The 22,900-nt window shown below is 51.3% G+C and overlaps 9 protein-coding genes across 10 annotated transcripts; 4 read left to right on the top strand and 5 right to left on the bottom strand.

The window, feature by feature from the left end:
* Window positions 1-904: 904 nt before the first annotated feature.
* On the bottom strand, window positions 905-4,954 carry TrAFT101_009845 (uncharacterized protein). Of its 2 annotated transcripts, XM_024908060.2 has the most exons (3): window positions 4,468-4,954; window positions 3,936-4,394; window positions 905-3,860 (listed from the first exon to the last, which is right to left on the bottom strand). In XM_024908060.2, exons 1-3 carry the CDS (start codon window positions 4,505-4,507, stop codon window positions 2,188-2,190), a joined length of 2,172 nt encoding a protein of 723 aa, XP_024761221.1. In that variant the 5' UTR covers window positions 4,508-4,954; the 3' UTR covers window positions 905-2,187. The 2 variants fall into 2 exon arrangements, with proteins under 2 accessions (XP_024761221.1, XP_065984900.1); XM_066128777.1 differs by having other exon boundaries at window positions 905-4,394.
* A 373-nt stretch (window positions 4,955-5,327) lies between these two features.
* Window positions 5,328-8,002, top strand: TrAFT101_009846 (uncharacterized protein). The gene is made up of 3 exons (XM_024900059.2): window positions 5,328-5,909; window positions 5,965-6,013; window positions 6,169-8,002. The coding sequence occupies exons 1-3, from the start codon at window positions 5,676-5,678 to the stop codon at window positions 7,857-7,859; spliced, it is 1,974 nt and encodes a 657-aa protein (XP_024761220.2). The 5' UTR covers window positions 5,328-5,675; the 3' UTR covers window positions 7,860-8,002.
* A 92-nt stretch (window positions 8,003-8,094) lies between these two features.
* On the bottom strand, window positions 8,095-11,582 carry TrAFT101_009847 (uncharacterized protein). The gene is made up of 4 exons (XM_024905499.2): window positions 11,438-11,582; window positions 10,771-11,368; window positions 9,045-10,444; window positions 8,095-8,988 (listed from the first exon to the last, which is right to left on the bottom strand). The coding sequence occupies exons 2-4, from the start codon at window positions 10,871-10,873 to the stop codon at window positions 8,269-8,271; spliced, it is 2,223 nt and encodes a 740-aa protein (XP_024761219.2). The 5' UTR covers window positions 10,874-11,368; window positions 11,438-11,582; the 3' UTR covers window positions 8,095-8,268.
* Window positions 11,583-11,897: 315 nt separating this feature from the next.
* TrAFT101_009848 (uncharacterized protein) lies at window positions 11,898-14,040 on the bottom strand. Its single transcript, XM_024910599.2, has 3 exons — window positions 13,410-14,040; window positions 12,995-13,294; window positions 11,898-12,921 (listed from the first exon to the last, which is right to left on the bottom strand). Exons 1-3 carry the CDS (start codon window positions 13,655-13,657, stop codon window positions 12,099-12,101), a joined length of 1,371 nt encoding a protein of 456 aa, XP_024761218.1. The 5' UTR covers window positions 13,658-14,040; the 3' UTR covers window positions 11,898-12,098.
* TrAFT101_009849 (uncharacterized protein) lies at window positions 13,896-15,206 on the bottom strand. Its single transcript, XM_024908059.2, has 3 exons — window positions 14,925-15,206; window positions 14,623-14,832; window positions 13,896-14,557 (listed from the first exon to the last, which is right to left on the bottom strand). The coding sequence occupies exons 1-3, from the start codon at window positions 15,141-15,143 to the stop codon at window positions 14,132-14,134; spliced, it is 855 nt and encodes a 284-aa protein (XP_024761217.1). The 5' UTR covers window positions 15,144-15,206; the 3' UTR covers window positions 13,896-14,131.
* A 187-nt stretch (window positions 15,207-15,393) lies between these two features.
* On the top strand, window positions 15,394-17,169 carry TrAFT101_009850 (uncharacterized protein). Its single transcript, XM_024899999.2, has 2 exons — window positions 15,394-16,436; window positions 16,503-17,169. Exons 1-2 carry the CDS (start codon window positions 15,614-15,616, stop codon window positions 17,021-17,023), a joined length of 1,344 nt encoding a protein of 447 aa, XP_024761216.2. The 5' UTR covers window positions 15,394-15,613; the 3' UTR covers window positions 17,024-17,169.
* Window positions 17,170-17,533: 364 nt separating this feature from the next.
* TrAFT101_009851 (uncharacterized protein) lies at window positions 17,534-19,399 on the top strand. The gene has a single exon (XM_024908058.2). It carries the CDS (start codon window positions 17,720-17,722, stop codon window positions 19,187-19,189), a length of 1,470 nt encoding a protein of 489 aa, XP_024761215.1. The 5' UTR covers window positions 17,534-17,719; the 3' UTR covers window positions 19,190-19,399.
* A 229-nt stretch (window positions 19,400-19,628) lies between these two features.
* TrAFT101_009852 (uncharacterized protein) lies at window positions 19,629-21,764 on the top strand. The gene is made up of 4 exons (XM_024900108.2): window positions 19,629-19,864; window positions 19,924-19,980; window positions 20,042-20,761; window positions 20,826-21,764. Exons 1-4 carry the CDS (start codon window positions 19,781-19,783, stop codon window positions 21,411-21,413), a joined length of 1,449 nt encoding a protein of 482 aa, XP_024761214.1. The 5' UTR covers window positions 19,629-19,780; the 3' UTR covers window positions 21,414-21,764.
* On the bottom strand, window positions 21,538-22,893 carry TrAFT101_009853 (uncharacterized protein). Its single transcript, XM_024903847.2, has 2 exons — window positions 22,630-22,893; window positions 21,538-22,458 (listed from the first exon to the last, which is right to left on the bottom strand). The coding sequence occupies exons 1-2, from the start codon at window positions 22,847-22,849 to the stop codon at window positions 21,731-21,733; spliced, it is 948 nt and encodes a 315-aa protein (XP_024761213.2). The 5' UTR covers window positions 22,850-22,893; the 3' UTR covers window positions 21,538-21,730.
* Between the last annotated feature and the right edge of the window lie 7 nt (window positions 22,894-22,900).

Below are 22,900 nucleotides of genomic sequence, written 5' to 3' on the forward strand. Positions count from 1 at the left end.
TATGACACCGGAATACGGCGTTCGCGGCCATTTTACTATCTGCTTTATATACCCTTTGGAAAGATTTGGAAAGACACTGTTTTCTCGCCAGGTGTCGTCAGAAACAGAGAGGCACGAGCCTGCGTCGGTCAGGCTGCTCACTGCTGGGCCGATGGTGTTTAGATTGCGGCAGAAGCAAACAGCGCAGCGACCTGGATGCAATGCATTCATCTCCCCGCGGAGAGAGACCGCATCTCGACCATGCAAGCAGGCGAGGCGGTATGCATCAACACGCAGCTCCAGAGCCATGCGCTGTTAGTCATTAGCATTAGCAGTATTATTTTTAAGACGTAATACGAGTTGGCGCAACGTGCTCCGTACAGGGCGACAGCGTAACTTTTTTCTCATTCTCTCTTTCCGTGCCCCCCCCCTTCAGTTGGTGACTGTCAATTTCGGTGTAGACCAGGTTACTGGCTGGCTGTGGAGATTCAGTCACCGCATCAATAGCTGCATGATCACTTGAGCCGACCCAATGGCCTAGAAGACATGTCTGTTGACTGGAGCTGGGAGCTGGCTAAACGGGCGGAACGGATTCTCGCAGTGGTCGTGATTGGGCACAAAATGGGCATATCAGAGCATCTGGTTCGTTGTCGTGCTTCACTATCTTGCTTTTTGGTCAAGAAGAGGAGGCGTGGGATGCGTTTCTGCGTGTCCTAAACACTGCTGATAGTCTTGAATTTACATCATTTGTCGCATTCATTTCATCCGGGCCATGGAGATGATGATATAGCACTGCTAGCCAACCCAATGTCCAATGCCTTTTTGCAGCTCATATCACGCACATACTCACTCTCAGCTCTGCTTCGTGCCAACTTTTGCATAAGTGGACCGAGATAGAAGAGCGTCCTCTATTCGTTCTTTCACCCCACACTCCATGTCGGACATGGCTCGATATCGATGGAACATTGTGAGAGCAAAATACAACCAACTACTACTAGTTGACATCGTTTCAAGAGGTCTAGATCATGTTCATTCCATTCAAGGAGTTATGTGTGTTCTATCTAAATCATCCACCAGGCTAAATCATAGACATATTCGTGATATCTGAAAATACAACAACACCAAAGCAAACAAAAAAAAAAAAGGCACAGGGAGCGATACGATAAACAGCATCACACCTCACCAGCACAGTATACTCTCTCAAGATTTTGTTAAATGATCTTTGTGGATTGCATCTCTCTCTCTCTGTGTCTGCCATGTCTCTCCTGAAAAACGCCCAAGCCAAAAAGAAGGTCAAACCAAAAAAAAAAAAATCAACCAAAAGCCAACCAAATCAAAAGGCGTACGCCAGCTAATAAACCAGCCAGCTTTACAAAATTCGACCTTCGCGCCACATATCTTCATAACGGGGAACAGAAAAGGGGGATAACACACAGGACAGAAAATACATGAGAAGAAGAAGAAAAGGGGGGAGAAGAGAAAAGAAGGAGAGGGGGACAAATTGAACTCCATCCCTGAGGAACGTGCTGTCTGCTGAATAACTTCTGCGTCTAATGCGTCTTTCCACCTCTCGCGATGATAAAAAAAAATAATGAAAGAACCAAATCAAGAGCTTTTGTTGGATTGCGGCTCCGGTTCGCGTCCTCGAACTTGTTTTCCTCCGCTATGTGAGTGAATGCGTTAAAACAAACACAGTGTCGAAAAACAAAGATGAAAGAAAGAAGCATGAGTTGTTGATTAAACGAGGTAAAGCACGGGTAATGAACTCGTGTTGATGCAAGCGTTAAGTATGGTGAGTGGCTCCATACCATAAAAAAAGGAGGTGAAAATACGCGTTTCTCATCGGTTGCTGGTGGGCATCGTAACACGATACTCCTGGCCGCAGATAACAGCAGCAGAGACAGCAAAAGATGAGGTTAAAGGTAATGTACGGTACCCATATATGTGTAGTTAGGGTATGATGTCGATAATCGATTGGTGTTTGTGCAATGCCATGCATAAAAAGAATCCTGAAAAGTAACCCCCTAGACCGAACAAGGGGGTTCACAGCAGATCCGGAGCAAAACAAGAAAATCCAACGAGTCGTTATAAAAAATGACAAATGAAAGGGGCACTTTTTTTTTCTTCTTTTACTCGCCCTTTCTTTCTTTTTTTTTCTTTGCTTTTTTTTTTACCCATTTCACTAATCCTTCATAGCCGCAAAGCTGCCTAAACTTGCGCGATGCGTCGGCTCCGAACCAGGAAGGGACTCGGCATGTCGTCTCGGTCCGGGTCCCACACGGCCACCGGCTCGTGTCCGGTGCTGACTACACGGTCTCGCTGCGGCTTCGTCGAGGCCGCGACCCTCTTAGGGTTCACGTTCTCGCCCAGCGGTATGCCCGGGACGCTCAGGGGGCGGCCTCCAGCGCGTGCCTGCTGCAGCTCGACCAGTGTCCGGCCCTTAACGTTGTTCTTAGCGGCTGCCACCTTGCTATGCGCAGAGCCGTCCTTCTTAGATGACAGCCTGCGAGACGTGCTGGATGACGAGGATGTGGGCGACGGCGTGTTGGCTTCACTAACATTCTTCTGCCCCGTGAGGTTAGCGACGGAGGGAATCTTAGTCAACCGGCTAACTGGAGAGCGCGATCGCTGGTTTGGAGCAGAGGTGACAGCAGCCTTTGAGACGAAGCCACCCGACTTGGCTCCGCTAGTTCTCAGACGAGTAGCAAAGTTAGAAGCCTTCTGCGAAGAGAGAACCGGCCGATCTTTGTTCGTAAAGGGATTGTTGATTGATGAACTGTTAGTCGATCTATGTCGCGTCGGCGAAGAAGGAGTAACATCCTCGTCGTCCGAGTCTGTAAAGGCATCCTTCAAATCCCAATTTTCGGCCTTGGAAGCCGAATTCGCAGCAAAGATGTTACCTTGGTGCGTCAGGGCCTTGCCGCGGCGGCGCGGAGACAGCGATAGCGAGGCAATGGCCACGGGCGGCGATTCCATCTCAATATCCATGGGGGTGCCATGGGTGCCAGCATATGTCTGGGCCCTGCCATAGGGTGTACGCGCCGTCCGCTTGACTTCCTTGCTGATGTCTGGACTTTCGGCAGAGTAAGAAAGCTCTGTGATATCGGTGGTGGAAGGGAACTCGTCGCCACTCCCGTCAGCAGACGATGTTTGCGGTTGATCAGATCTTGCGGCGGGAGAGTCAATGATTTGCACATCTTCTGTTGGTGGTGACGGTGCTCTCTTCCGGCTTTTTGCTAGCTCTCTCTCCACGCGGCTCTTGACCTCTTCGTCAAACTGCTTCTTCAGCCTCTCTACTTCGGCGTTTATCTGTCGATCGATTTCCAGTCTGGCTTTGACCTCCCACTCTCTTCGTATAGAGGCGTCCAGCTCCTCACGCATTATGTGCTTCTCTTTATCCATGTTGACCAGCCGCGAATTCAGGGCCGCCTCTTTCTCGCGTAGAACCTCCTCGCGCGCCTTAAGCGCTCTGTTCAGGTCAACCACCTCTTTTTCTTTCCTCATAAGCTTCACAATTGGGTTGTTAAGCAGCTGTGCGGTGTCCGGTCTCCTATCGGGGTTGACTTTGAGGCAATCTTTGATGACATGGTTGAGTTCGGCAGAGTACATGTCCGGCAGAGGATTGATTCTGCCATCTTTGATCTTCTGAATGAGTTGAAAATGTGTCTTTGCGTTGAACGGGGGCTCGCGAGCGCAGAGTTCGTAGATGATGCAGCCCAGTGACCAAATGTCTGACTTGAGGGTATATTTTTCGGCTGCGCAGATCTCGGGAGACATGTAGAATGGGGTACCGACGTAAGTGGAAGCGAAGTCCTGCGATTTGATCATCTTTGACAGGCCAAAGTCACCTAGCTTGACGGAATTGTCTTCACCGAGAAAAACTATTTTACAGAACGGTCAAATCAGTTAAACGTTGACCTCTCCAACCTTAGCAACAAGCTTATTTAGGCTCTCACCATTTTCAGGCTTCAAATCTCGGTGTAGGATAGTCACGGCTCCTGCCGGCGGCTTTGGGGCACCATTTCCAGTCGGATCCAGCACATTGCCGCCGACTTCTGGAGGATCTATCCCATAATGACAGCGATACAGCGCCAGAACCAGCTGGCTAAAGACTCTCCATACGAAGCTCTCTTGGGCCCTCTGGCCCTTCAACTGCAGATCCTTGATCACGCGACCAAGATCTCCATTGCCACAGTATTCCATGTATAGATGCAGATCCTGGCTCGCCTTGAGGTGCTCGCGGTGGTAGTAGGCGACGATGTGCGGGTGGCGGAGGTGCGACAGGATCTGGAACTCGGCGTGGAGCTGCTCGCGCTCTTTCTGCGACATGCGGAGGTAGGAGATTTCTTTGCGGCACATGATGAAGCCATCGGCCTTGCGACGGACTTTGCGGATGATGCCAAAGGAGCCATGGCCTGGATAATGACGCAATGTTAGCTGCGACTCTCAAAGCCAAACACAGCGATAATCATCGTCGGGACCACCGACCAATCTTCTCCAACGTCTCGTATTTGTCCTCGTATGACATGTTGAGCGTTTCTCACGGTGGTACCAGCGATGGCTATCTGTATTCGAGCCCCATAAAGGAACCGTTCCCAACCACACGACCGGGAGAGGAGAGGAAAGAGGAGGATGGAGGGGGGGCGAGGAGAGGGTGGGAAGGGTATAAAAGAAGCCAGAAAAAGAATGATGTGCTATTTTCTCCTCGTACTGTTAGGTTAGTTGGTACCGAAGCAAATATGCTGAGGGGGGTGAAGCTTGTTCTGGTGATGCTGTTTCAAAGGAGGAGAGAGAAAAGTTTAGAATGTCAGAAAGGAAAAGGTTAACACAATGAATGGACAACAGAGCAACGAGGCTTGACCACGTAAATGGGGCGTCTTCCAGTTAGCCTCTGAAAAAAAAAGGGTTCCAAACCCAAAAGAGTTGGAGCGGAACCGCCTGTTACTGCGCTGGCTGCGCTGAAAACGAAAGCCAGCGCTTGTGCGTGCACTTTCGATGCGCCCAAAGAGGGACCCTGGTTCCGCCAATTCGTTGACGCTAAAGGACGGGGCCCAAGTCAGTCGATGTAAACAGTGGATGCGGCTGCCATGGCAACGGGCCCAAAGAGGAAAGGGCCGCGGTGTCGTCGCTTATCGATAACGCACTGACAGAACGTGTAAGCGCCACCAGCCCCATCATGTGGCTTGTCAGACAGAACGTGGCGCATTGCGAGAGCAGGTACTTTATGAAGCGGTCAGAGCAGCTACGAGACTGCGGAAATCCAAGTCACCCAAACTTTAGGGTAAGACGGACGGAGTTCAGTAGCAGTTACTTATGACTATTGGGTAGGCAGATCAGGACCAGCATTTCAATGGGCAAAGCAGGATCTAAGAATGTGCATTTTGGGCGAAACAAATACTTGGCTTATACAAAACACAAATCTAAGACTGGTGGGCCCTTGTTGGCAGCTCCGATGACATCCAAGATAAGCGGCAAAGTTATCTCCGTCGAGAAGCATTTCGCCTTTTTTTAGCCACTTTACATAATCCCAGACTCTTTATTTCAAACTGTGCTTTTGTACACTCATGGCGGCATTGATATCACTCTCCATATCACCTACATCTGTCCTTGCATTGCCTTTTCCTTCCCCTCACCTCGTTTCTTTCCTTTCTTTTTTCTTTTTGGGTTAAAAAAAATTAATAAACGCAAAATAGTGCATGCACAAAAGGATGGTGCTGGGAAAGCATGAGCTGGAAGGCAAATTGGGCGAAGAGAGCCTGCTGATAAAAAGCGGCGTGCTGCGAGACGAGAACCCCCTCGACACGAGTGCGCAGTTTCACGAGTTTCTGCTGGCGTGTCGTCAGGGAGATTTGCAAAAATGCCAGCAACTCATTTCCATGGGCGTCAATATCAACGGCAAGGACAAATTTGATTATACGCCGTTGATTCTGGTGAGTTGCGCTTGTCGGACTTAACAGCGGGAGGAGAGTTGACGATGAGAAATAGGCTAGTTTGTGCGGGCATTATGAGCTGGTTCAGGTTCTACTAGAAGCAGGTGAGTCTAATTCTCATCCTGTTTGCCGTTCTCTCTCTTTTTAGTTTTCACAAGAAGCCAATCCTTGTCTATGCTCCTCATATCCCACCGAACCCCTCCTCACGCAAGCCGCTGCCATGAAGAGCTCACTCACTGATACATCTCACTCATTGCAGGTGCCCTCGCCGAGAGAAACACATTTCAAGGCGAGCGCTGCATATACAACGCCCTCAACGACAGAATCCGCAACCTGCTCCTGCAGTACGACTTCTCCAAGAGCTCAGACCCCTACGTGTATTGGTCATCACACATTTCCACCCTATTGGGCCGGCCGGCTCCGCAGACGGCCGACATCTCGCTCGATGCCGGCAACACGTCCTTTAACCTTCACAAGTTCCTGCTGGCCTCGAGAACGCCGTATTTCCGTAGGAAACTCGAGGCGGCGCCCGAAACCGAGTCTTTTAAGCTATCCTCATCTATCCCCGTGGAGGCATTCCAGATTGCTGTTCGGTACATCTACCTGGGTGACTTGCCCAAGGATCTTGCTCCGCCGGGTAGTGCCACTACCGAAGAAGAAGTCGCCAAGGGCTTGGATAAGATCAGCAAGCTGCTTGAAATTGAACAGCTCTGGGAGGCCATCTTGGTAGGCAATGACCGAAGATTGGCGCGGCAGCGGTATGAGGATGAGGTCGAGAGGGCGAGGAATCAAATAGGAGACTTCTTCCAGCAGAGCATCGTTGGCCACAAGATGGTTGTTGACATAGACCGGGTCGACGAAGTCCGATGGAAATACGACAACTCCATCTTCGCAGACATATTGCTGCGAGCTGATGAACCTGACACCACAGATGAAGCCGTCGATGGCCCCAAAGATTCAACGTCGAATGGCTACAACAGCGCCGGCATACCCATCGGGCCTTCACAAGCAACCAACGGCGTCAAGAAGGCGAGGAAATCAGTGCTATATCCAGCTCACAAGGCAATGCTCATCCGCAGCGAATACTTCGACAAGATGTTCTCCGGCGACTTTGTTGAGTCTCAAAAGTCAGACCACCTCCACGTCGTCACCGTAGACTGCACGCCCGCCGTTCTAGAGCTCATCCTCTCATTCCTCTACACCGAAACCGCCACATGTCCCCTCGAGCACGCCCTGGACCTCCTCTACGCCGCCGACATGCTCTTCCTCGACAGCCTCAAGAACAAGGCCGCCATCGCCATCAGCACCCTCGGCAGCGGCTCCAACAACGCCCTCGTCGACCGTACGCACAGCGCCGGAGAGCAGACTGGCGATGTCGTAGAGGTAGAGCCCATCAACATCTACGATGTGATCCACGCGGCCTGGGACTTGAGAGTCCAGCGACTGGAAGAGTTCGCGGCGCGGTATCTGGCGCATCGTCTGGAGTATTACATCGACGAGCCGGACTTCCACGAACTTATTCGAGAGAGCGCAGAACGTATCCAGAAGCGTGAAGAGACGGATACCATCGAATTGCTGGACGACATCCGTTATTACCTCTCTGAACGTTTCCGCCTGCGTTTCGAAGACGCCGGCCTGGAAGAAATGATGGACGAAGAAGGCGAGATTAACGCACAAATGGCTGCGGCGCTGGCAGACGGCGCACTAGATGCTCAGCCTGAAGCAAAGACAAACGAGAACGGCTTGACGACTGACGCTGCCAATGGTGATACAACAACTCCTCTTCCTGAGGCAAAGAAGAGCGAAGATGACAGCCAGCCTGAGGGAGATGCTATGCGGACGCTGGATGGAGAAACGGCAGAAGACGAATTTGCATCGGATGCGATTAATTATCAGATTCTGCTGCAAAAGATTGATGCCATGTTGGAGGGCTTGAAGCTGGATGCATGAATGGATGGGATACGGCGCACATATGCATGTTGCATTTATATATGGGATACTGATTCGATTCATACAATGCATATATATACATGGAGTATTCTTTACTTTGTCTTGTTACGTACTCTTTATTATCAAGGTTCTTTGACTTTCTTACATTCTTACATGTCTGTAAACCAAAATGAACCACAAGTACTAGAATATGTATTTGGTAACAAACTCAAACGCTGCAGTAAGCCAGCCTCGAAATACTCACAAAACACATAAAAAAGAAAGAAGACCGCCGCATATCGCTACCAGTCAAATTCACAAGTATCTAATGATACATGTCAGAAAAGAAAAAGAAAGCCTCGCTCATGATTCCAATATACACTGCACACTAGATCTACCCAGAAAAAAAAGAAACAAAAACAAAACTCGCTTAATACTTCACAAGCTTGATCTTTGCTTGCAGCCCCTCCGGCAGATCCTCCAACTTGACCAATCCCAGCTGCACACAGTCTCCCCAGAAAAACATGGCCCGATCCTGAGCATAGCTCAAGTAGTCGAACTCATCCGCGCCGGGCTCCTCATCGGCGGGATTTCCGTCAAGGCCTGGCACCTTGGCCTGCACGATACCCCAGGCAATCCACTGAGCGCTGTTTGCCGGCTGCCACAGTCGCGCCTCGTCAATGAGTTCTCGTACCTGCTGGTCGATCTGCTCCTCGCGCGCCTTTTCGACCGCGCCCCAATCGCCACCGGGGTAGCGAGCGTCGAGCATGAAGTCAACAATGGAGCTGCTAGACGCCGTCGGCTGAAGAGATGGAGTGGCTGCACCACTAGCAGCGCCGCTGTCAACAGGAGTCATGCGAGGTGTCGAACTGGCCAGCGGGAACTGAGGGCGATGGTCCACGTATGCCCTGATAAATCGCTTCTGCTCTTCTAGAGTCGGGTAACGGTCTGCGTGGCAAGCAAAAGGGGCCACAGGGTCGTGGTAGTTGTACATCCATTCCGTGAAATGGTTGGCAAATTCGTGCCCAGCTGTGTTGGGACCTGCATACTCAAAATCGATGACGACAAGTTGTTTGTGCTTGTTGGCAGGTTGAAGGAGCGGTGACTTTTCATCATCGGGCCGGATCCTGAGAATATTGCCGTATTGAGTCTGAAAAAAAAAATCAGTCAGCTTTGGGAAGTGCATCTGAGTATCGAGATCCTTACATCGTTGTGCGCAAAGACAAGTCGGTCCTTGAGAGCCCTCTTGTCCTTGTAGCAGCCGTTCAAATAAGCCCTGTACTTCATTACCACATCTTTAAACTGCTCCCAGGGCACTCCGCACACGTAACCATTGGCTTTCCAAGCATGGGCGGCAGAGTTTCTCCTCTCTCCTTCGGGGGTGTTGTCCAACTCCTTATCCAAGAAACTGGTGATGCGGCCGACATTATCCAGCCACTGGTCCCAGTTCTTCCACACAGAAGCGCCATTCTCCCTCTCATGCAGCAGCACTTCAATTCCCTCGTGCAGCTCTCTCATACGCTTCGCAATCTGTCTCGAGGTTTCCGGCTCTCGTAGGTTCAGCGGGGTAAGCGTAATGGCATTGAAAAACTGCTCAAAACGACCATTCTTGAAGGTTCCTAGCAGGCGTGGACCAATCTTCTTACGCGCAAGTCGCTGCAACACTTGCAACTCATTCTCTCGGTCAATGAGGTGCTCCACTTGCGGTCCGTACACTCGAAGCAAGACTTTTGTCGGGGGCTTCCTGCCCTCGAGCTGCGGGATCCCAGCCGGTGGAGTGACGACATATACAGCGTTCGTCAAAGCGCCGCTCAGTCGCTCAACCGCCATGGCCTCGCCGCTGCCAAGGGGGATACGGCGCCAGCCCTTGAGCCTTAAAGTGTGAGCTATCCGTAGGATCTCATTCTTGAAAGTAGTCCATGCCTCTTTCTCTTTTTCAACCTTGACTGAAACATCCTCTGCGCTGGCGCTACCTCCAGTGTAGCTCATAGTCTTGGAATTATCCAGCCAAGCATCGCAGCTGGGAACGATAGCGTCGCCATCAACATAGTCGGTATCCGAAGAAGCTGTGCGATGGAAGGACGAGCGCGAACCTGGTCGACGGTGCTTAGGGCCAACTCGAGGACTATATTTTGGTAGCGAAGTAAGCCCTATAGAAGCCATTGACGTCTCCAAAATATGCTGCAACCCGTCAAAAGAGATGTCGCTCGACTGGGAGCTCATGGAATTCGACCGTTCGCGCAAAGGTTGGCTGTGAGACTCGGTCGTAGCCGCAGTAGAATCTGCAGCCGCGGTCTGGTCGGACGGCGGTGATTTAGACTTGCGCCGACGAGGCTTCAGCTTCCTCGTCGCAGCCTTCTTGCGCTCACGCTCCAGCCATTCTCCAACTTGAGCCAATATCCGCTCGCTCTGGTGGTTGCGGCGGTGGTTATGGTGATGCGACGTCAATGCTGAATCCTCGACGGGTCTCAAAGCTGGCGAGGCGCTCGCAGAAAGCTTGCCGCTGAGGCGACGAGTTGGGGCTGTCTGTAGACCACGACGCTGCTTGGCGTGATGCGAGTCATCTTCGATATAATCCTCGGGGACAGGGTCCGCAATCTGCACCGCTATAACGAGTGTAAGCTTAGGGTCGGCAAAGTATTCCACATCTCCTTGTCCCAATTTTTTACCTCATCGGCCTGAGATAACACGACGAGTAAGGCACGCAAGGGAAATTGTAGACAGAGGCCAACATCGTATTCACCCCCACCAGTTGAACCCCGCTGCATCAGGCGAGCTTGTCATGATAGTAGCAGCGCCGCAACACCCAAAGCCAACATGGAGGCACTGTCCAGTCCACAGGCGAAAACTTCTCGAGCGTCCAAATTCGTAGTTCAAAGGCGATGTAACTTCCTCTGGTCCCATTGGCTGCGAAATCATGTCCTCAACGTACCTTTGAGAGTGCCGCTGGCAGGTGGAGTTCGAACTGCTTCGTCGTCGGCCTTGAGTGCCGAGCGCAAAGGCGTCGGCGGATGCGTGCCTGGCGTTTCGGCCATTTAAGCGAAAGCAAGGGATAGATTCTCTGCAAGTGTGGCGAGAGAGGAATGCGGCAGCTGTGCGCCTTTTGATTTGATTCAGAACGATTCGAAGCGAGGCGCGAACGAGTTGTCGTGGGGGTCTCGAATGTCTCAAGCCCCAACAAACAAAAAGATGGTCAGAGGAAGGGTCCCAGTGGCAACAAATCGTGACTTAGACAACCGCTACATTCACTGTTATTACCGCCCGAGCAGCAATAATGGAAAAGAATGAAAAAGAGAGAACAAGTGAAATTGCGTCGAAGTGAAAACGAGAGAAGACAAAGAAGGGGAGGAATGAAAGTGTAGAAAAGAAAAGGGTCCGGGGGAGTACGAAAGCAGCACTCGTGACCAGTGACGGCGGGTTGGCTGGGGGTTACAGACTTGACAAGGCCTAGGACGGTCTATGCGAACGCCACGTTTTTTTTGTGTTACCCAAAGGCGACAAAAAAGTTCTGATAAGGGATCCAGGATTGACTAGGCCTGACTATAAGAGGAGGGATCCTCAGGAGACTAAGGCGTGAAGGGGCCAACTGGATGACGTACGGGGAGCGCCGTGGCTTTGTCTTTGCGTCGACTTGTGCCTTTTCTCTCGACTATTGGTTTCCACGTTGTAATTAATGATGGAGTTTTTCTATCCAGAGAGTTTGAGCCGTCATGTCACGGCCCGTTGCGCCGTCAAACTGCGTAGGGTCTTGATGCTGGCAGCCAACTAAGCAATACGTAAATGCATCCCACGCCTAGCAGCATCCAGTCGCAGACATGTGATTTTGGGGGTCTCTCTGCCTACCCAAGATGGTAAAATCGTCCAATAGTAGTGCCACCCAACTTTCTCAGCAACTCAACAAAACTGCGAGCTCAGCCTCGCTCTTGTTCCTTCTCCTGCGTGATGCATATACTATAACCACAACCCTGACGGCCTCTTCTCTCTCTCGGTCGCCGCAAGAGGAAATCTCATGCGTGCCTCCAAAGCGCTGAGGCCTGTCCCCAAACCCACTTTTCTTATCTCGGCATGGAACGGTTTTGTTGCTCGCGTGCGCACTTTTTCCCACGCCAGTCCGCCGGTCCTATTTCGTTCTATTGGCTCTAATACCTAGCTCTAGCAGCTCTAACGGCTCTAATTAGACATAACAAACAGTAATGGTAGTACGGAGTAGTACTGTACTTATATAACAAGGGAAAGAAAAAGCGAGGAAGCGAGCACCCATCAGACCCAGTCCTCGCTAGCAGCCAACCAGTCCCTCGTCACCTCCGCTCCCTCGTTCCTCATAGCCCAGGCAATCGCCTCAACAACATCGTCTACAATCACCGCAGGCTTGTACCTCGGCTCTCTCTGCGCCGCCGTCTCTTTCCATACTCCAGTCTTGACCAAAATCGAGATCCACTCCGTGCCGTCGTCCGGCGCGAACTCGTTGGCGCCGCGGATGTCGCTTTCCGGATTGTCGCCAATCATGTACACTCTCTTCAGTGGTCGCTTCTTGTCGCCCTTGCCGTGGTGATTCAGCAGCCTATCGTGTGCGTACTGGTAAGTGTGCCGGAATGGCTTGCCCAAGGCGCTGAACTGCAGCTCGGCGCCACCCGTCGATGCGGCCCACACTCCCTTGAGCGCCTCGACAAAGGCGCCGGTGCCGAATCTGTTGACGGGGAATTCCGTCTTCCACAGCAGGTCGAGGTTGGAGAACCAGAGCTGTGGCTGGCCGTCTTGCTGCCATCCGTTGTTGGGGAGTGATGCGTCGCCGTTCTTGTCGGATATCGTGCCTAGATAGCCGCGATGCGAGATGAGCAGATCGTGGATCACCTGGATGTCCAGGGACCAATCCCTTGGGTCGTTCCAGACAAGGATCTGGTCAATCTTGAGCGCATTTGCCGGTACGTCCTTGCTGTAGGGATCGATTGTGTTTGATACAACCTTGCCGTCGGGAAGAGGTCTTGATTCTTTGTGAAGGCTCTCTCTCAAGTTGTCAAAGGGATATACCTTGTCGTTGGCTTCGATGATGTCTGCAGGCGTCACAGCCCTAGCAAACCCGTATCTGCGCCCGCCTTCGTGTTAGCATAATCGTTTCTCTACCCAAAATGTCACAGAGGGCATGGGTTGGCACCGACTCATTGGCTACCCTGCGAGCAGTCTCTGGGTGAGATCCCGTAATCAGCACTGTCCCCTGCTTCTTTATCTGCTCATCCCACCCTCGCATTGGCGTGTGCGACAGGATGATCCTGTTGCGGATGACATCCTCGTCCTCCGACAACTCAAGCCGCTTGGACAATGATCTGAACTTCGCATCTTCATGGCTGCCGCCACCATTGGTTAAGAAGACGTATCGGGCGTCATGCGCTCTAATCTTCCTCAGCATCTCTCGGGCCCCTGGAATTGGCCTTGAGCCCTGGTATAAAACTCCATCGATGCTGTGATTCTCCCATAATTAGTTATAAGCTTATCAAGGACAAGACTCTGTGTATGCCACTTTGAACAATAACAAGACTAGGGTATGAGGGGGGTTTGAAAAGCTTCATCACATACTCAAAGGCAAAGGCAATGTCTGACAACGCCTTGTGCGCATCGCCATTCACAGCACCCTGTTTGAAGGACTGCGAAGGAGATTTGGCCTTTTCGCGCAAGGATGCTGCAACGTGAAATCCTCGCTTGCCTGTGCTTGTTCGAGTTGCGCTCGCTCTGAAGTTGCTGAAAGCCGGTGCTGGCTGGGCGATAAAGCCAAGTCGCGACCCAGGGATCAGCCGGCATCGGCTTAATAGCCTCGTGCGCGACATTATTGGTAAGTAAAGCCGCTCAATCTCAACCGAAAAGATTTCAACAACAGATGCGAGAGTAGAGTTGCAGCTGAAACAGTGTCAAAGACCCGGCGCTGTGAATAGCAGAATCGTCAGTCGTAGCTGAGGCAAGTTTGAGAAGCCGCAAAATCGCAGCCCGCCGACACAGGCCGGGGTGCTCCGTATCTCCACTGTCTTGAGCTGCTTCCCCCGCGATAGCGACTAGAGAGACTCCACGCCGGCATGACTCAATTTCACGTAATATCTTCTATAGTTCTTGGGGCATTTGGTCTCATATTCACTTTTGCCAAGCATGATGGTGTAGAAACGCTTCTGCGGCATGTTGGTTATATCAAGATTGAGTGGTTCATTGCTAGACAAGCATCCTTCATCCTTCTATGGCTTAGTGGTACACTACTTTTACAAATCCTTTTTATTTTGCGCCTTTGCTTCCCGTCATAGCATCAAGTCATTTTAATGGTTTCTCTTCCAGTCATTCAGATGATCAATCATCAGCTTCGCTCCCTCTTCCGGTGAGTGTTGTCGTCCCAGAGCCTCTACAAAGTCGCCATCTGGGTCCATCAGGTAAAAGTAGATGCTGTGATCGACCAAGTAGTCCTGTCCAGGCTTGACGTCTCGCGGCGTGCTGAAGTACACTCTATATTTCTTGCACATGTCTTTAATTTCATCGTAGGTGCCCGTCAGGCCAATTAGCTTGGGGCTGAATTCGGCAAGGTAGCCCTTGAGCGCTTCAGGATCGTCGCGCGCCGGGTCGCAGGTCACGAAGATGGGGAGCAGTCCGTTGTTGGGGATCTTGGCATCGACAATCTCCAGCATGCGGGCCATCTTGTCGAGCTCTTCCGGGCAAATATCCGGGCAGCGCGTGAATCCAAAGTAAACCTGATAAGAAGGAACCGAGTTAGAGTCGTATCAAATGCTGTGTCTGCCTCTGCTTGCTTGCTTACCAATGAATGCTTGCCGCGCATCATTTCGCTGGTGAACTTCTCGCCGTTCTGGTCAATCAGCTCAAAGGGTCCTCCAACCTTGGGACGGCCAACGCCCTTGGTTGTCTCTGCTATTCTCTTTCGCTGCATGCGCTCCTTTTCAAACTCAAAGTACCACACCAATCCACCACATGTACCCACAAACAAGATGGCTGCCTTCCATGAGAAGGGCTGCGCGAGAAGTCAGCACTTTAGTTCGAATCTTTGGCTTGAAGCTGCCGAGGCTGCTTAACAGCCTGTCAGAAACAAAGATTTCCTCATACCCCTGTGCTATACCGGCTCTTCGCTTGCTCGATAGTCTTGAATTTGGTTCGCTTCTGTGTAATCGGCTGCCGGGACTGAACTGGCACTCGTGGGAGGACAGGCCGAAGCTGCTTCGGCTGGAAAGCGCTGTTGGAGATGCATCGTTGGCATTGCTGCGCAGGCAGTCTTCGCAGGGCGCCTTGAATGGCTCTCGATGAGGCAAACATTGAGTGCGACATGATTTCTGCGCTTCGATTGTCGCCTTGCGCAGCCTCAATGCAAGAACTGAAGCCGAGCAATCGCTCCAGCTAAATATCGTCAGATGCTGCCCCACCTCGCTGCAATTGAGCAAGTTATTACAATTACAGTCTCATTTATTAATGCGACCTACTAACGCCGGATATCTACCGAAATCGATCTAAGATACCTAGTCATTGTGCGCTTAGTCAGGCCGAATTTCCATCTACTGGCGCTCTCACTATGGCTTTTGCTATAGACTGCCCCTGCGTGTACCTCAAAAACACTATTGTGAGGCGAATGCTGTGAAATTCTGCAGCCATATATTATTATTTCAAGTACTAATGTTGCCTCATTGCCTGTGATAATAATATTGTGTATTGTACAGTGGCAAGGGTGACGCAGCATTTGTTTGTTGGCGAGGGAACAATTCATCCAAGCGCGGTCATATTTTCATTTACAACGCCCGACGATGGAATCTTCCCGGGGGGGCACGGGGCCCTACATCATGGAAAGTCGATTCGAGCTTATTGAGGATGATATTAAAAGCGAAAGCGCGGTGAATTCACCAATGCCGCCTTTTTCTGAGACCATCCCAGCATTCAAGTCTTCGACTCCCTTGCCTTCTACAGAAACCGCGGAAACGATAGATCCAGCACCACCAATGCCTGGCCCAACGTCGGCTGCAAAAAAGAAGAAGGGGACGGCCTCAACCGTCAAAAAGGTCCCAAAGCGCCCAAAGTCCGTACGGGAGCCTAAAAAACCAAAATGTGCAAAGTCGACGGAAGCCAACGGTACCGCAGCAGAGGATGCATCCGACGAAGACGATGGGTCTGATAATGGGCCATACTGCATCTGTAGAGGGCCCGACGACCACCGCTGGATGATTTGCTGCGAAAGATGCGAAGACTGGTTTCACGGAGAGTGCGTGCATATTGCCAAGGATGTCGGCGAGAGTCTCATCGAGAAATTCATATGCCCAAACTGCACGACGGACAGCCTGGTGACGCTCTACAAGAAGACATGCACTCTAGGCTCGTGCCGAAAGGCAGCTCGCTTGAACCATAGTCCACCAAGTATGTTTTGTTCGGATGAACATGCTCAGACATGGTGGGAGCGTATGCTAGCTAGGTTGCCCAAAGCCAAGGCCAAGGCTGCGCTCAGCGACGAGCTCTCTCAAGAAGAATTCATGGCATTGCTGAGCAGCGATCTTGCTACTATTGATGGGGATGGATCCTGGACTCTGAGAGCTCCATTTTCAGGCAAACAGTCTGAAATGAATGGCGATGAGACTGGTAAGTGTTTATATAATCTGTACCACCGAGCGTCTCATCTCTTCTCTTTACTAACCACTCTCACAGCAACTGAAGAGCGTTTGGCTCAAATATTGACAGAAGAAGAGAAAGACTACCTAGATAAAAAAGCACACGCCAGATTCAAATTAGCCGAGGAGACGCTTCTCTGCCAAAAGATGATCACCCTCGTCGAATTAGTCCAAGAGCGCCGTCGAGCCGCCATCAGTGCCGGCCTATTTGCGGAAGACATATGCGGCTACGATCAGAGACTTGATACTATTGGGGCGCGAGATGCCTTTGCCGCTTTTGTTAAGTCGCCTGAAGGCGAGGCCATCTTCCAGGCGTCAAAGGTCGAAGATCCCCTCGGAGAGGGCGACGAGGTCAGGGGCATGTGCGAGCGCAAGCGGTGTAAGATCCACAGCGGCTGGCATAAGATGCTGGTGCTGGCTGTGAAGTATCAGATCAAGGAGATGGCAGACCAAGCAGCAGAAGTTGGCGAAGATGAGAGGATTCTCAGAGAGGCCGCTGAGGAGAGATGGAGAAGACGGCAAGCTGAGCAGAATTGGGTTGAGGTGCTTGATGGGTAAGGAGGTGCGCCTACCTAGCTTTAACGAACGGGAACTCGGTCTGGTTATAGGAGTTTTTGGGTGTTTCAAGCGACAGTTAAAAACAGGGTTAATGAATCCTTTGCTTACTGGTTTATCTATATATAATAATATTACCTACGGTGTGCCATGGTGCACCTGAAAGATGATACATCGAGTTCATAAAATGTGATATGCTTGTTGCTATGCTAAATAATGCACTGGTACACATGTATTTCTAGTATTGCGAGTTTCTCTTTTACATTTATAGATTCCATCTTCTTGCCTATTAGAAATATCCATATGCAAAGTTAGGATAAAGACCAATGCACCCATTCCGCAGTATTCAGAGCATGTAGATTAGCAGCGAATCAACCCACCTCAGCTGGAGCAGCCAAATGTGGTGGGGTTCTGAATCCTTACGTACCTTAGTAGATACTGTACCAATGGCGGGGGAGGGGTCGATGGCGAAAAAAAAAAAAATTCCGGACCAGCATCAGGAAGCCGAAAGATTCTGCTTATCAAGCAGGAAGCAACAGGGCAATTCCTTCCGGAAATCGAGACACTCTCGTTTCGTTTTCTTTTCGCCGCTGGCATTATTATTCGCATATTTATACCCTTTGCCAGATTTTGCCCTCGCTCATCTCTCATTTCATACAGTCCCACGGTCGCATCGCATCGCATCGCATCGCAAACACAATGTCTGCTTCCAACCACCCTGAAGATGAGATGGACGATAACCTCCTCGATGCCGAGGAAGTAGGCGAGGAGATTGCCAACGAGGATGATCTCGCCATGGACTCCGACAACGAGGAGCTCATCCTTCACAACGACTCCATTGCCTTCTTCGACCTGGCCCAGGACTCTCTCTTCGCCATTGCACAGCACCCTGTCCACCCTTCGCTGATCGCTGTCGGCGGTTCTGCTGGTGAGGCCGAAGATGCCCCTGGCGCCGGCTGGCTTTTCGACTCTTCAGCCGCTCAGTCACGGCCCGTTCTTCCCGCGAGCTTCGCCAGCGATCCCTCTGCCCAGCAGCCCCAGACCACCCAGCTCGAGAGCCTGTATTCTCTACAGGGCCACACAGATTCCATCAACACCTTGGCTTGGACTCTTCCTCAGGGTGAAGTCCTAGTCAGTGGCGGCCTGGACGGCAGAATAAAAGCTTGGAAGACCGATGTGCAACCTTCTTCAGGTCTCAAAGTCAGTCTGCTCGGAGAAGCGCAAGAAGTGGAGGAGATCAACTGGATCGCGCCCTGCCCTTCGCCTTCAAATCCCAACACCATCGCCCTAGGCGCCAACGACGGCTCTGTCTGGGTCTACACAATTGATCCCTCCGATTCCTCCAACCCTCTCCAGATCGTTCAGTCCTATTTCCTGCACACAGCCTCTTGCACGGCCGGAGCGTGGACTGCTGATGGTCAGCTACTGGCTACAGTTTCCGAAGACAGCAGCTTATACGTCTGGGATGTATGGGGGCAGGCAGCTGCCCAGGGTCTTGCCAACGATAATGGCATGACAGTAGTATCACTGACGGGCGAAGATCAACGGTTCGAGGTTGAGGGTGGCTTGTACTCCATCGCCATCGACCCCAAGGGCAACTTTGTCGCAACTGGTGGTGCCGGCGGTGCCATCAAGATTGTTTCTCTCCCCCGTCTCACAACCGCGGCTCCGGCCAGATCACAAGGTCGAGGCGGCAAATCTGCCGCTGACCCCAGCACCGGTGGACAAATTCTTGCCTCGCTGCACGCCCAGACCGACAGCGTTGAATCACTTGCTATATCAGTTGCTTCAACGAGCCCGCCCACTATCCTGCTCGCTGCCGGCTCCGTAGATGGCTCAATCACCGTCTTCGACGCCACACGTCGCTTTGCCATCAGAAAGAACCTCGTCGGAGCTCATGAAGAGCACTCCGTTGTCAAGCTCGAATTTGTGCCCAACTCATGGCTGCTTACAAGCTGCGGCATGGATGGCGTCGTGCGAAGATGGGACCTGCGCGTCAGTGGAACAACGGGCAATGCTGAAGGAGGAGCTTCTGGCTTGTTGAAGGAGTGGAGAGGCCACAGGGGTGATGGTGAGGGAGGTGGTGTGCTAGGATTTGTCCAGGGACAGACGGGCGAGAGAGTGGTAACTGCTGGTGATGATGGTGTTTCATTGGTTTTCGAGGCATAATTGGAATATATACACACTGGTGGCCGTGGATAGGATATGAATGAAAACATGCGTGCCATTTTACCTGGCCGCTTTGATGAACTGATAACTTTTCCTTTTCGTTCTCTCTTTCTTATAAACAAGTGATCATACTCTTTTATTTTCTTAGTTTAGAATAAATTCTATATATTTTACATATCTACCGTTATGAGGAATTATCATCAATCTTTCACGCGCAGCGACAGAATTTATTTGCATTTGAGTGACTGCTTTTAATGCAATAAGCGATCTTGGTGATCTCATATGTTTACAGAGCACCTAAAGCAGACGCAGTCTTATCGATTGTGTCCGGGGTTACTTTCTTCCCACAGCTGCGCAGGTGGGGTCAGACAAGCTAGGCTAGGATTACATACGCTGAGGACGTCAGGCAGGTGCCTCTTGCGTTACCCACAGCAGCCTTGCCCATTAGTAGTATCAAACCGAACAACCACCATCTTCATTCTAACCAGCCATTCCCAATTACCGACAAAATACGCTAAATCCGAGATACAATAACTCCCTCTTCAATTCCCTTCCCTTTCTGCCGCCGAATCAACACAACACGCCGCCACAATGTCGGAGGCAGCCCTCAAGCCCGAGAAGGACTTCTCCAAGGAAGTTGATCAGCAGCTTCCAGAGGCCGAGACTCTCGCCAAGGTACGGCCTCTCGGCTGGAGAGCTATCTGTATCTGGTGTGAGCTAACATCTCTGTGTAGACCAACCTCCAGGGCGCAATCGAGAAGCTTGCCGCCCTTGAGAAGCAAACCCGTCAAGTAAGCCAGCTTCACCACTGCCAACCCCAGCTTCCAAATAGCTTCCCTGACACACCGACAGGCTTCGGACCTTGCCTCCACATCACGAGTCCTTGTGGCGATTGTTACACTATGCAAAAATGCCGGCGACTGGAGCTTAATGAATGACCAAACTCTGGTCCTGTCGAAGAAGCACAGCCAGCTCAAGCAGGCCATTACCAAGATGGTCCAGACCGTTGTCGGATTCCTCGATGAAACTCCCGACATCAAGACCAAGCTGTCCGTTATCGAAACACTGCGAACGGTTACCGAAGGAAAGATCTTTGTCGAGGTCGAGCGCGCCCGTGTTACCAAGATTCTCTCCGATATCAAGAAGCAGCAGGGCGATATCAAAGCGGCCACAGAGATTCTATGCGAGCTTCAAGTAGAGACCTTTGGCTCTATGGATCGACGAGAGAAGACGGAGTTCATCCTAGCACAGGTTGCACTCTGCATTGAGAATGGCGATTGGACACAGGCGGCCATTCTGGCTCGAAAGATTAGCACAAGATACCTGTCGCGAAAGCCCAAGAAGACGGCTGAGCAGCTGGAAAAGGAGCAGAAGGAACGTGAGAAGAAGAAGGCTCGTGGAGAAGAAGTCCCAGAAGAGAAGGAGGACGACACAACAGACCTGAAGCTGCGCTATTACGAGCAGCAGATTACATTGGCGAAGCACGAGGACAAATACCTGGACGCATGCAAGCACTACCGCCAAGTTCTCGATACAGAGGCTGTCGAAGAGGACCCTGCAAAGCTCCATCCTGTAAGAATACCCTCCCCAAGTTCACTGGGTCCCCTTCACTCAGAAACTGATACTTTCATGATAGGTTCTGCAACGCATCATCTACTTTGTAATCCTCGCTCCCTACGACAACGAACAACACGATCTCCTCCAGCGCATACAACGAGACTCTCGAAACACGCAGGTTTCTCTCGATGCTGAACTTCTTCGGCTTTTCACAGTTCATGAGCTGATGCGGTGGCCGGAAATCGCCAAGAAATTCGGCCCGCACCTGTGCAGCACCGATGTTTTCGACGCCCAGCCTGGACAGTCTGCAGATGAAAAGGCTAACCAGAGATGGGAGGACTTGCGAAAGCGTGTTATTGAGCACAATGTCAGGGTCATTGCCAAATACTACACTCGCATCCAGATGAGCCGCCTTACTGAGCTCCTCGACCTTGCGGAAGATGAGACGGAGAAGTACATTAGCGAATTAGTCACATCCAAGACTGTGTATGCAAAGATTGATCGACCAGCCCGGATTGTCAGCTTTGCCAAGCCAAGAGATGCAGATGATGTCTTGAACGAGTGGAGCCACAACATGAAGAGCTTACTGGGGCTCTTGGAAAGAATCGATCACCTTATCACGAAGGAGGAGATGATGGCACGTATCCAGCCAACGGGATCCAAATAGATGTTATAAAGGGAGGATTAGGTCTGCGCGGTGCATTGAAAGGGCAATATTATACGAAATATTCGCAGACATGGCTTTAATGGGCATTTCGCAGCTTGTAATGATTACAGGTTTAGATAGTCTCGGGGAAAAAAAAATCTGAGGTTATGTAACGCTTATATGATGGCTTGTATCCATGTCCTATGTTTCTATTTCCCATCTTAGCTTGCTCTTTTAAATGAAAATCGCTCAAATATATCTAGGCTCTAGTTTATGTCTATCGCTCAATAATCTAATAACTAGCCCCTTTCCTTTCTCTCTCTCAATTTTTTGGGGCTTTATGATGCCTCCTGGCCACTGGCATGGTTTTTTATGAACCCAGCAAGAGGCATCACCCACTCTTTGGATACCGGGACATGATGGCCGCCAGGATGGACCACAACGAGTGGCTCTTCACATCTATCCACCAGCCCTTGGCTTCGGCTCTCGTCGACAACCGTATCCAGACTGCCGATGTAGTGCAGAGTCGGCGTCTTGATCTTTGGCTCATACAGCCACTGTAGCGAGTCCACCGCAGCATAGAAGCCAGAATACGAAATGGCAAACTTGACAGGCTGGTTGCCGTTGGCCTCTCTCAACTTGCGGGCCCACTCTCCTGCCGGGCCCTCCAAAACAGGCCTCGAAGGCTCCAAAGCAGCGGCGATGAAGCCCGCCATGGCGCCGCCCTGGCTGAAGCCGCACACTGCATCAATACCGCCAGCCTCACGGATAGCCTCAGCGATGACAGCCATGCCCTCGTCGAAGAGGCGGTACGAGTTGGAGCCGTCGTCCTTGCGGAACCAGCCCCAGGTGTCGGGGAGGTCTGCCGGATCGGTGATGGCGTCGCCGCCTTGGGATTCGGCGGAGGAAGAGTTGACGAAGCCTGGGGTGTCTTGGGGGAGGAGGCGGTTTGGGCCGGTGGGGTAGAAGAGGACTGGGAGGAGGGAGATGGGGGCGAGGGTCTTGGCGAGGAGTTTCTCGAGGGCGCGGGTTTTGGCGCGGAAGAGAGGGCCGGATTGTGTGTAGCCTTTTGTTACAGTTAGTTAGATGTTGATAGATGAGATGAGATGGGGGAGGTAAGATGAGATGAGATGAGATGAGATGAGATGAGTCAAGGAGTGCGTGAGAAAGCTCCAAGTTTGGGGGTGTGAAGGTGTGAAAGTGTATGGTTTGGAGAGAAGACCTAGAGAATGCATACCGTGTATCATTAATATCTTGACTTCCTTCTTTCCAGCATTCTTCTGGGCTTGTTTCTCTGGCCGGGGAGTGCCAGTTGGAGTGGCTCCCGTTGGTGTGGCTGACGATGACATTGCGCAAAGACTGGAAGCTGAGAAACGAGGTATATGCGACGATGTACGAGATACAGGCAAGAATCTACACTGTCTATACGTAACAGCACGGAACAAAGGAAATCGCATCTAAAAAAAAGGAGGGTTTTGACTTTGTATCGTGTAAGTGGCAAGTTGAAG

The sequence above is a fragment of the Trichoderma asperellum genome, chromosome 6, assembly GCF_020647865.1.
Source record: "Trichoderma asperellum chromosome 6, complete sequence".
NCBI classification, from domain to species: Eukaryota; Fungi; Ascomycota; class Sordariomycetes; order Hypocreales; family Hypocreaceae; genus Trichoderma; species Trichoderma asperellum.

What these genes read in the sequence shown, in the direction of transcription:
- TrAFT101_009847 (XM_024905499.2), bottom strand. Translation starts at nt 10,873, where the DNA reads ATGGCCGAAACGCCAGGCACGCATCCGCCGACGCCTTTGCGCTCGGCA. An exon ending in TGCCAGCGGCACTCTCAAAG is followed by an intron (nt 10,445 to 10,770) that starts GTACGTTGAGGA and finishes CACTCGTTATAG; the next exon opens with CGGTGCAGATTGCGGACCCT. An exon ending in TTGTCTTTGCGCACAACGAT is followed by an intron (nt 8,989 to 9,044) that starts GTAAGGATCTCG and finishes TTTTTTTTTCAG; the next exon opens with ACTCAATACGGCAATATTCT.
- TrAFT101_009848 (XM_024910599.2), bottom strand. Translation starts at nt 13,657, where the DNA reads ATGTCGCGCACGAGGCTATTAAGCCGATGCCGGCTGATCCCTGGGTCG. An exon ending in GACATTGCCTTTGCCTTTGA is followed by an intron (nt 13,295 to 13,409) that starts GTATGTGATGAA and finishes GGAGAATCACAG; the next exon opens with CATCGATGGAGTTTTATACC. An exon ending in GCTCGCAGGGTAGCCAATGA is followed by an intron (nt 12,922 to 12,994) that starts GTCGGTGCCAAC and finishes AGGCGGGCGCAG; the next exon opens with ATACGGGTTTGCTAGGGCTG.
- TrAFT101_009851 (XM_024908058.2), top strand. Translation starts at nt 17,720, where the DNA reads ATGTCTGCTTCCAACCACCCTGAAGATGAGATGGACGATAACCTCCTC.
- TrAFT101_009853 (XM_024903847.2), bottom strand. Translation starts at nt 22,849, where the DNA reads ATGCGATTTCCTTTGTTCCGTGCTGTTACGTATAGACAGTGTAGATTC. An exon ending in CAAGATATTAATGATACACG is followed by an intron (nt 22,459 to 22,629) that starts GTATGCATTCTC and finishes CTGTAACAAAAG; the next exon opens with GCTACACACAATCCGGCCCT.
- TrAFT101_009849 (XM_024908059.2), bottom strand. Translation starts at nt 15,143, where the DNA reads ATGTCGCACTCAATGTTTGCCTCATCGAGAGCCATTCAAGGCGCCCTG. An exon ending in AGAGCCGGTATAGCACAGGG is followed by an intron (nt 14,833 to 14,924) that starts GTATGAGGAAAT and finishes CTTCTCGCGCAG; the next exon opens with CCCTTCTCATGGAAGGCAGC. An exon ending in TGCGCGGCAAGCATTCATTG is followed by an intron (nt 14,558 to 14,622) that starts GTAAGCAAGCAA and finishes CCTTCTTATCAG; the next exon opens with GTTTACTTTGGATTCACGCG.
- TrAFT101_009846 (XM_024900059.2), top strand. Translation starts at nt 5,676, where the DNA reads ATGCACAAAAGGATGGTGCTGGGAAAGCATGAGCTGGAAGGCAAATTG. An exon ending in ATTATACGCCGTTGATTCTG is followed by an intron (nt 5,910 to 5,964) that starts GTGAGTTGCGCT and finishes GATGAGAAATAG; the next exon opens with GCTAGTTTGTGCGGGCATTA. An exon ending in TCAGGTTCTACTAGAAGCAG is followed by an intron (nt 6,014 to 6,168) that starts GTGAGTCTAATT and finishes CACTCATTGCAG; the next exon opens with GTGCCCTCGCCGAGAGAAAC.
- TrAFT101_009852 (XM_024900108.2), top strand. Translation starts at nt 19,781, where the DNA reads ATGTCGGAGGCAGCCCTCAAGCCCGAGAAGGACTTCTCCAAGGAAGTT. An exon ending in AGGCCGAGACTCTCGCCAAG is followed by an intron (nt 19,865 to 19,923) that starts GTACGGCCTCTC and finishes ATCTCTGTGTAG; the next exon opens with ACCAACCTCCAGGGCGCAAT. An exon ending in ACCCTGCAAAGCTCCATCCT is followed by an intron (nt 20,762 to 20,825) that starts GTAAGAATACCC and finishes CTTTCATGATAG; the next exon opens with GTTCTGCAACGCATCATCTA.
- TrAFT101_009850 (XM_024899999.2), top strand. Translation starts at nt 15,614, where the DNA reads ATGGAATCTTCCCGGGGGGGCACGGGGCCCTACATCATGGAAAGTCGA. An exon ending in AATGAATGGCGATGAGACTG is followed by an intron (nt 16,437 to 16,502) that starts GTAAGTGTTTAT and finishes CCACTCTCACAG; the next exon opens with CAACTGAAGAGCGTTTGGCT.
- TrAFT101_009845 (XM_024908060.2), bottom strand. Translation starts at nt 4,507, where the DNA reads ATGTCATACGAGGACAAATACGAGACGTTGGAGAAGATTG. An exon ending in CGAGACGTTGGAGAAGATTG is followed by an intron (nt 4,395 to 4,467) that starts GTCGGTGGTCCC and finishes GTCATTATCCAG; the next exon opens with GCCATGGCTCCTTTGGCATC. An exon ending in AGATTTGAAGCCTGAAAATG is followed by an intron (nt 3,861 to 3,935) that starts GTGAGAGCCTAA and finishes TCTGTAAAATAG; the next exon opens with TTTTTCTCGGTGAAGACAAT.